Genomic DNA, 10,017 nt, shown 5'->3' on the forward strand with positions numbered 1-10,017 from the left:
TTTAGCAATAAAATTTCTATTGTTTTGCAATTCCATCGTTATTTAGCAACGAAAATGACCTTGTTGCTAGAAATCAGTTGCTAAACGCGGTTTTTTTGTAGTGTACACCTTTTCAGAAAGCCAACAACAATAACAAACCATACAATAAATTTTTTAGGCCTTTCTCTTTTTTCTCGGCCAAAATCAGCCTTTGCTTTACTTGATCCCTCAACATTTCGACTTCTTTTAGCGATCCTTTCAACTAATCCCTTTGCTCTTCGACTTCTTTTAGCAATATCATGAGTAGATCTCTATTTTCTTCGGATTCCCGAAGCCTTTGGAGTATATGAAACTTGAAAGCGCCTTTGGAGTATATAACCTTTCTTTTATAGAACAAAAAAGTAAGATATTACCGTTGGGTGTTGATTTGACGTGTACTTTATGACCGTTGTAAAAATCTTACATTTTCATTTTTTACTACTGGTCTTGTTTCATAGACCTTATTTATAATCGGTGCCTTCTCAGGCTTTTGGTAGATGCTTCACTGAATAGATATACAGTCTCGCATATACTAAGAACTAATTCCTTAATAACCGCACTAGATTGTGCTACAAATTTATAGACCATAACTAGCACATATTTTGAGATGGATTTTTTAATCAATAAAATAATAGATAATTGAATTTTATGCAATTAAAGGATCTTGAACAAGTCATGTGATCGTATGAGAGTCCACATAAATTAGATAAGGTGATCAATGATGTGTGAGGATGGGTAGTGCATGAACAACAAACATGCTTGGGGCAATGTTTACCCAAAGCACAAGTATGTTGTGGATAATTCATTTGTTCAACCACAACTCATCACCTCGCATCTTTGATCACCACTTCTATTTATGTGGACTCTCTTACGATCACATGATTTGTTTAGGCTCATTCGATTGAATAAAATTCAATTATTGATTATTCTACTAATTAATTAATCCTACTCAAAGTATGTGCTAGTTATGGTCTATGAATATGTAGCACAGTCTAGTGATTTATTTGTGGAAGTAGTTAAGAGTCTATGCTAGACTATATCAGGTCGAGGACAAAACTAAGCATAGTCTAGCATAGATTTTGTACTACTTCATTAATACATGTACTAGACTATGACACATATTTATAGACCTTGACTAGCACATATTTTGAAAAAGTATTATTTAATTAATGAAATAATAAGTAATTATATTTTATGCAATCGAATAAGCTTAAACAAGTCATGTGATCGTATGGGAGTCCACATAAATTGAAAGTAGTGAAATAAGATGTGAAGTAATAAGTTGTGGTTGAACAACCAACATCCTTGTGCTAAGGCCTTTGTTGGCAAAGCCAAAAATAAGCCTAGTAAGAGGATCAAAAGGACCAGGGAGATCCGTTTCTGCAAGAGTATGACTTGCAGTGGTAGAATCTCTTCTTCTAAGTTTCACCGTCCATGATGGACCTCCAACCTGATTAACATAATGTTGGTTAGTATTTGACAACACCCTTTTTATAGCATTTAAAAAAAGTTTCTTTCGAAGAAAAAGAAATCAAATTATGGATACTTACGAGAGTGGATGCATCCCTAGCGGCTACTGCAAGTATGTCAGCACATGATATGACTCCTGGACATGTTTTATAAAGCTTTCTTTTTGCATCTTCTATAATACCACATCCTCTAACTGACCCAAGATTTGGCAATGCAGTCTTCTCACTAACAATCGTAGGAGTCTCATCAAGTAAGATGTAAGCATCACAACTCAAAAATTAAAGTCACAAATTAATTAGTATATAGTCAAATTAAACAAAAGATATCTAACTTTAAGTACGACATATAGAGATAGTAATAGTATTATATAATGTGTGTCATCTAACAAACCTGACCAAAGCAATCATGGAAATGAAGACGAATAAGGGATGCAGCCATGCGACGTTCACGTGAAACTGCTTGTCTAACACTCGTACGACTCGTGTTAAGAGCATTAGGGCAAGTACGGTCATAAAATGTGGAAGAAAGTTGTGCATGGCATTGCATGCTAGAGAGTAGTAGAAGAGAAAATATAGCAGCAATGGTTGCAAAAGAGTTGTTTGAAATACTCATTTTGAAAATGCAAAGTATATGATGTAATCTATGATATGAAGAATTATAAATGCTTATTAGCTTTGTGATGTGTTTGAGGCAATGTGGCACTCAAATATTTTTAGGCATAAAAACACGTTATTGTAAAGCTCTTTGGACACTATTGGCTAGCTAGTGTTTTGACTTGTTCTTATAGCTACCTATTGTGTTAGGTGAATTGGATCCGTGCGGTGTGTAAGGAGGCACAATTGTATTTACCAATTTGACAAATTTGAGTAACTTTGACTTAAATTTCATGTTTCTATTAAAATTAAATTAACTTAATATGTATAAATAGTTTATATTAAAAAGCCAATGAACAAAAAGATATGTGGTCTAAATTTATACTATTAAGTTAAAACAAGTTTTGATTCTGCCTCGGTGTGCCATCTTGTTCCTAGGTTTTCTCACCCTAGGAAGCTTCATAAATCAAATATTTTAATTTTGTATTATAATGGCATGAATGTCATTCTGAAAAACATGAGATTTTGGGCATTATGTTGAAAGTCAACATGCTATATCATTAATATCGAACTTTTATTACATTAAAAGACTTAGTGAAACTCCAGGTTGCAAGCATCTAAGAATGTTCTGCATGAAACCGTCAATACAATATACATCCTCGGATTAATTTCAAATGAAATTCAATGCTCTTCAAATTAATATATATTGTTAGTTTAGTTTAATTTTTATGATTAAATTACTTGATTTGATATAATTAACATCAATTGTAAAACAATTTTAGCAGACAACTCTATATGGCACTTTGATTTGTATAAACGCTTGGTTCGAATAAATTTTAGGAAAAAATAAAACACATACATCTTAACTCATCATATTTATACAAATTTTTATTCTTACAAAGTAATCACAAAAACTTAGCTAATTATGTATTTTCGTTGTCTCACCCCCTTTTTAACCAAAAAGATAATTAATTTTAAAGTTTGAAAAAGTTTTATTATTAAGTGACAAAAAATGAAAATTTATTTCGAAAAGGATTGTTTATATTCAAAACACAGAGTCGCCACTTGGCATAAATCTTGTGTGCCAAGTCACCTTTGGAAATTTTTTTTCGAAAATGATTTTGACTCTTTTAAACTGATCCGCGAACAGAGATTTCGGTTAAGGAATTTTGTTGACCGAGGGGAAGGTGTTAGGCACTCCTCGATCCCGTGGTTCGACCACGGTCGCTCCATGAACTATATCGGCTAATACGACACTATGAATGTATAAACCAATAAACACATAAACACAAAACAAACAATCAAACAAACAAAACCAAAATTAGTGTCTAGTCCAATTTATTACAGACCCAAAATAAAAGGTACTGAAATGTAAACCTACGAACCTACACTAATCTTAAACTACGCTCCACCCGGTGCCTCGGGAATTGATCACGAACCTCCTTCGAAAACATGATATGTTGGGGCATTCCTCGGTGAATAAATATAACTTTTTTTGGGGCATTCCCCATCCAAATGAGTACAATTGGTCCAAATTCATAAAATAAAATCATTCAACAAACATTTTCAATATTCGACAATTCACAAGTTCTAAATTTGCCTACGCGAACCTATTATTTGCCTATCCGACTCGACTTATCATGATTCTATTACGTTCAACATCATCAATGAATAAAAATTTATCCAAATTTACTTTTATCGAGACCAATTCTTTCCCGCATTCATTCTCAAAATAATTAATCAATTCTTCAACTACCAATCCAAGTTTCCACATTCAAATCCAACATCAACCAACACAAAATAAAGATTCAAATATGTCAAACAACAAATCATTCACATTCACATAAAAATTAAAGGGAGAGAAGATAGAATTGGACCTCAATACCACTTTCAAAATCGATGTATTATTCCAATTAAACCCAGTAGAATCCACATTCAAAACCTTTGATTCGCACCTCAAGAGCGGACTAACTCCAACTCAGTCCCCAAAATTGAAACCTAAAACTGACCACGATGAACCAATCGAAACAAACAGAAAACAAATCCCTAAACCCGTACGAAGACCGATGAACCAAAATAGAAAATTGCAACTAAACAACCAAACCCGTGCGCGAAACTACCGGAAAATCGATTCAACACAGAACTAATTTTCAGCAACAAAAACAAATACGCTACTGGTTTACGTTTTTCCGGCGATTATGACCTTTTTTTGAGTTTTTTGGCGACAGTTTGCCGGAACAGTCGGCCTGTACCTTTTTTCTTTTTGATCTCCCTCTTCTATCTCTTTCTCTAAATTTTTGTTTCTTTTCCTTTTTCGATCACAACTCCTCTCAATTTCTCTATATCTCTCCCGTTCTCCGATCAGCTCTCAATTGTTCACCGTCTCTCTCTGATCTCCATTTTTCCTCAAAGGTGTGTATGTCAAAGCTGGGAGGTGTATGTGTTTGTAATGTTTTCGGTCAAAAATGATGAAGCGGATGTATATTTATCTAATGGAGCTTGTCCAGTGAGGTGTTTATTCTGTAATTCTTATATATGAGTGATGTGTGTTATTGTGTAGAAGAGACATATGGAGATGATGATGTGGGTTTGTGCGTATGTTCTGTGTGTATATGTGAGGGTGATTGTATATTGTTGTTCTGTGAGTGCCCCAAATTCCAGTGAGGTCCCTGTGTGTGATATATGTAAGTACCAGTAGGGAAACCGTAAAGGGGATAGGTAGGGGGTATGTGGGGGTAGGGTATGGGATGGTGATGTGTCAAAATTTGAGAGGGAGGGATTGTTAGTTTGTTCAAATTGGGATTATGTGGAAATTTAGGGATAAAATTTATTTAGAGTTGGTTATTATTTTGTCATTTTGTGAAAAAATTATAGAATGGGGTTGAGGTGCGTGGTAAGATAGAGTAAATGGTAAAAGTAATTATTGGAGGAACAAAATTACGTGTCTACATCATGCCCCCTTTGGATGTAAACACAAAGTGTTTTCAAACAAAGAAGTAAACAACGAGACAGAATTTTGTACCGAGCATTTTTCAAAAGAAAGAAACAAAAGGAAGAAGGAAAATCGAGTCTTGATCTTGGACATACTACTTACCCATATTATGAGGGCATCGAGTCACAGGTATCTCAAAGGGTTGGAAAGGGAGAGACTATACCGAGTTGGAGAGCCAACTAAGGCCCTGTCGAGGTTTCGGTCTGTGTCTCTGTTATTACATCAAAAATGAAAATTTCAAGTTAAAAGATAACATAAATTACAAAAGTTCTATTTATGCAGCTTCTATGAACTCTTGACATGAGTTTCTGATGCTTTCAAAATTGACAAAAAATCTGATCTTCTTTGGGGTTGAACTTGAGAATAGATTCTTTCTCCATACAAAATTTGATGTTGGAAATGAACTCACAAATCGATCATGTTCTGTCGGAGGTACTTCTGAACCTTGATCTTGAATTTGAAAATCATTGCCCTATTCTTTACGCAAGCTCCAACCTTACAATTTCTTCACCTTGTTGCTTGACTTTTAATTTCACCACCCTGTTCTTCAGGCAAGCTCCTGACTTGCTATTTTTTAATCTTTTGATTTTCAATTTCATTACCCCGATCCTCAAATGGGCTCCCGACTTATAATTTCCTCATTTTATTGACTTTCAATTGCTTCACCTTGTTGCTTGACATTCAATCTCTTAACCTTGTTGCTTGACTTTCAATTTCTTCACCCTATTCTTCAGGCGGACTCCTGACTTGTCATTTCATTATCTTGTTCTTCAGGCGAGATCCTGACTTTCATTTTCTTCACCCTGCTCTTCAGGCGGACTCCTGACTTTCAATTTCATCACCATATTCTTCAGGTGGGTTCTTGACTTACAATTTTATTACCCTTTTCTTTAGGTGGGCTCCTAACTTTCCATTTCATCATTTTATTCTTCAGGACGGCTCCTTACTTGCCATTTTATCACCCTGTTCTTCAAGCGGGCTCCTATCTTGTAATTTCCTCACTCTATTCTTCGGGCGAGCTTTCCACTTTTAATTTCATCACCTTATTCTCCAGGCGGGGTCCCAAGTTGAAAATTCTTTACTCTATTCTCCGAGCGAGCTCTTGACTTTTAATTTTATCACTCTATTCTTAAGGCGGCCTCCCGAGTTGCAGTTTCTTCACTCCGTTCTTCAGGAGAGCTCCCGACTTTCAATTACACCTCCCTATTCTTCGGGTGGGCTCCTGAGTTGCAATTTCACCACTCTGTTCTCCGGGAGAGCTCTCGACTTTTAATTTCATCACCCTATTCTTAGGGTGGGCTCCCGAGTTGCAATTTCTACACTCTGTTTTCCGGGCAAGCTCTCGACTTGCAATTTCATTACCCTATTCTTCATGTGGGCTCCAGACTTACCATTTCATCACCCTACTCTTCAGGCGGGCTTCTGACTTGCCATTTCATCATCCTGTTCTTAAGGCGGGCTCCTGAAATCAAAATCAAAACTAGAAAAATAACTATCCCACACAAAGATTATGATAAAGAAAGATTTCATTTTCCAGAAAAATAAAGTCTTATTTTGCTAGAAGGGTCCTAAAGTGATGTTCCTAATAACAGGAATTAAATTTTCTTTTTGTCCTAGTTTATCATCAAAAGCTTTTGTGGGCGTCAAACCCAATCACAACTACTTGCAAAAATTCATAATGCAAAGATGAATCATGATTCTAATCAACAAATGCACTCTTTTGAGGATAAATTGAATGATTGAGACCAACAAGTCCCCCTCTTAGGAATGAAAGTGAAAGATTCTTACTAAAAGTGCATCTTTTAGGATTAAACGCTCAAATTAGGAAGTACACCTACTAGCCATGAGACATAAAAGACCCAAATTAGAGAATGTATCTCTTTGGGTACAAGATGATGAATTTTACCACAAATGTGATTACCAAACCTGTACATCAACACTGCTCTTGCATTTGCAGAAATGAGGAATTGTACCTCTGGATATTTGCGCTTTGAAGTCCTTGATTTGAAGGTAACAATTGTTCCTATTTCATACAAAGAAAACTTGTTTAAAACAATGGTGGTTGATTTGCGGGTTTAGCTTTTGCGACAATCGCTCTTGCCCCCGTCACATTTAATCTTGCTTCTAACCATTAGCATATGTCATTGACTTGCTGTATCATTGACCCGAATTCAGATTATTAAGAGTGACTCTGAAACAAACATAGTATCTCTGATTTGCCTTATTTCTCAAATACACCTCTTGAACCTTGGTATTTTCATGAGTTCCCAAAATTGTTTGTCGATAAAACTTTCTGCATGCCTTATTTCGGCTTGCAATCATCTCTTTCATGTGCTGGTTTTTTTCTTACTTTGTCCAATTAAAGAAGCTGGTAGCTAGTTTTGAAATCTTTTCTCACTTGTTTTGACATAGACGATTCAAAGACAAGAAAAAAATGACAATGATTATTTATTTGGATAATTGACTCAAGAAAATAAAATAAAAATAAAGAGAAGAAAGAAAGACAATGAATGTCCCCATTTGAAGCAAAAAAATAAAAAAATTATCTAAAATGACAATCAACTCTGGTGATTATACGATGCACTTTGGATTAAGCTGCCTGATCTTTCCATCCAAACTTTATACCAATTGTTGTTGAGTTAATGGCCTTGAAACTTAGTTGTTTTCTTTGGTCAATTGCATTTAAAACCTCATTTGGCTAGTGGGGCCTTGTAGGGTTTTCGCCAACAAGCCTCTCTCATTTTTTTTTTCTCAGCTTACCATTGTCTTATGGTGTCCGTGAGGATTTTTCACCAATGAGACTCTCTTATTTTTATTTCTCTCGACTCACTATTGTCTTACAGTGTCCGTGAGGGTTTTTACCGATAAGACTCTTATTTTTATCTCTCTCAACTTACCATCGTCTTATGATGCTCCTGAGGGTTTTCACCAATAAGACTCTCTCATTTTTATTTCTCTCCCGATTCCTTATGCTGATTAATACAAGTAGTTCCCAAAATACGTCATCACATCCATTGTATGCTTATCCTTAACATTCTCAAAGATTGATCTGAAGGTCTTTCTTTGATTGCAACTTGGCTTTTGGATAGGTTAAAAAAAAGGATGGCATGAGGCCCAAACAAATCTTGAAGTGGGGTAGGACTTACAACTTTGGGAATCGACTCAAACAACAAAGATTAACTCATTCCCTAGTTTCTTTTGACTGGGTGATTCTAAATTATTTATTTGGTTGGACCAAGTCCAGAGTAGGGCAACCTACGTATCTCACTTCCGAGAGAGGAGAATCAGGTCAGGCGTAGTTCCTAAGACTTATTCCTTTGCATGATTCTAATTTCTTTTTTTTTTCAACTCTTTTTCTCTTTGAAACTTCTTCTGACTTTATTTTTCCTGACACTCTTTTTTTTTCTTTCTTTTTGGACACATTTTTGTCTCTCTTTTTTTCTTTTTGAAACTTTTCTGACTCTATTATTTTGCTCAACACCTTTTCTTTTGAACTTTGCCGATTCTATCTTGATTTCAAAAGAGGGGAATGAAAGAAAATAGAATTAAAGCTCAAATGGGGTAAACAAAGGATAACACAATGTTTGGATAGTAGAATGAAATACCTTCACCATATCAATCCTTGACAATGCAAGTACACGTCATGCAATATGAAATGAAAAATGAAGATCATCTGTGACATTTTAACAACACTAACTTTAACTGAGCATCTGTGCCACTTCTTCTTCTATACTTTTCAAACATACAACTCCACCTTTGGTGTACATCCCTCACATTAAAGGATCCATGTTTTCATGGAGCTGGTTATCTTTCTATTTCTCTTGATATAGGGATCACACGTCTACTATTTGACCTAATTGAGACATATCTTTCAATTGATGATCAAGTTATTCTTTTCATTCTCAAAATAATTGCTTTAATTTTCAAAGAAGGCTTCAACTTGTCACCAAATGTCTCAACACCCTACTTATTTTCTCAGATACTTTTTTCTAACTTTATCCCTCTGATTCAAAGTTCATGCTTAAATTGGATTTCAAGATTTGGCTGAAAATTCCGATAGCATGTCATGTCACTAGAATCAACATAAAATGTACTGTGTAAAGAAAACAAACAACACACATTTAAAACACAAAGGGAAAGGGACACTTCATTTAGTTGAAATAAAAGATAGAAGGGTTTGAATATAAACGACAAAGAGACAAAACAAGATAGATCCTGAACTATAACCCTAAAATAATTCAGAAAACAGAACAGAAAACAAAACAAACTACCAGACCTCTTCCTAGTAGGGTGAAGGGTGACTTCTCAATTGCTCAGCCCAACAACTTAGCCATTGATTTGTATATTAGCATCACTAGAACTTCCACCATGATCAGACATAATCCCTTCAACAAATAAGTTCCGGATCCCTATGCTTAACTCATTACTTCCCACTCATTATGCAGTACCACATGCTGGCGAAGAACTCTGTGGGACGGTTGAGGTGCCAATGTTTTGCACCACAATTAATTTTTCTTGAATCATCTTTTCTATTTCTCTTTTCAAAGCACAACAATCTTTAATAATGTGACCCTGAACATCAGAATGATAAACACATCGTACATTTGGACCAAAACTTCTTAAATACGGGTCGGAGTATACCCAAGAATAGGAGTGATCATACCCCGCTGTACCAATCTCTGGAATAAACTGGCATACGACTCTCCGATTGGTGTGAAGCTATCCCTCAACTTCTGCCTCATTTTATTGTTTGGCTTAAATCAAAAATCAGGCCTAGAAGGGCTTTGGTATGTTTTTAAAGTTCGAGGATGACTCTGAGGAGTCGACGCGTGCCATTGTGGGTAAGATGGAGGTTGAACATATGGTTGTGCATTATACATTGGATATGGAGGTGGGGGAATGTAGTATAAAGGATTTTAAGAGTGATTCTGTAGAGCTTGGGTA

General features: G+C 35.5%; 1 protein-coding gene across 1 annotated transcript; it reads right to left on the reverse strand.

Moving 5' to 3' along the window:
• Positions 1-1,237: 1,237 nt before the first annotated feature.
• On the reverse strand, positions 1,238-2,100 carry LOC107865010 (lignin-forming anionic peroxidase-like). The gene is made up of 3 exons (XM_016711381.2): positions 1,878-2,100; positions 1,569-1,759; positions 1,238-1,468 (listed from the first exon to the last, which is right to left on the reverse strand). The coding sequence occupies exons 1-3, from the start codon at positions 2,098-2,100 to the stop codon at positions 1,238-1,240; spliced, it is 645 nt and encodes a 214-aa protein (XP_016566867.2).
• Between the last annotated feature and the right edge of the window lie 7,917 nt (positions 2,101-10,017).

This window comes from Capsicum annuum, chromosome 5, assembly GCF_002878395.1.
Source record: "Capsicum annuum cultivar UCD-10X-F1 chromosome 5, UCD10Xv1.1, whole genome shotgun sequence".
NCBI lineage: Eukaryota > Viridiplantae > Streptophyta > Magnoliopsida > Solanales > Solanaceae > Capsicum > Capsicum annuum.

Bases quoted from the DNA above. Each gene is read 5' to 3' on its own strand.
- LOC107865010 (XM_016711381.2), bottom strand. From the start codon at position 2,100: ATGAGTATTTCAAACAACTCTTTTGCAACCATTGCTGCTATATTTTCT. The intron at 1,760-1,877 runs TTTGTTAGATGA...TTTAATTTTTGA, and splicing joins CCATGATTGCTTTGGTCAGG to GTTGTGATGCTTACATCTTA. The intron at 1,469-1,568 runs GTAAGTATCCAT...TATGTTAATCAG, and splicing joins CTAGGGATGCATCCACTCTC to GTTGGAGGTCCATCATGGAC.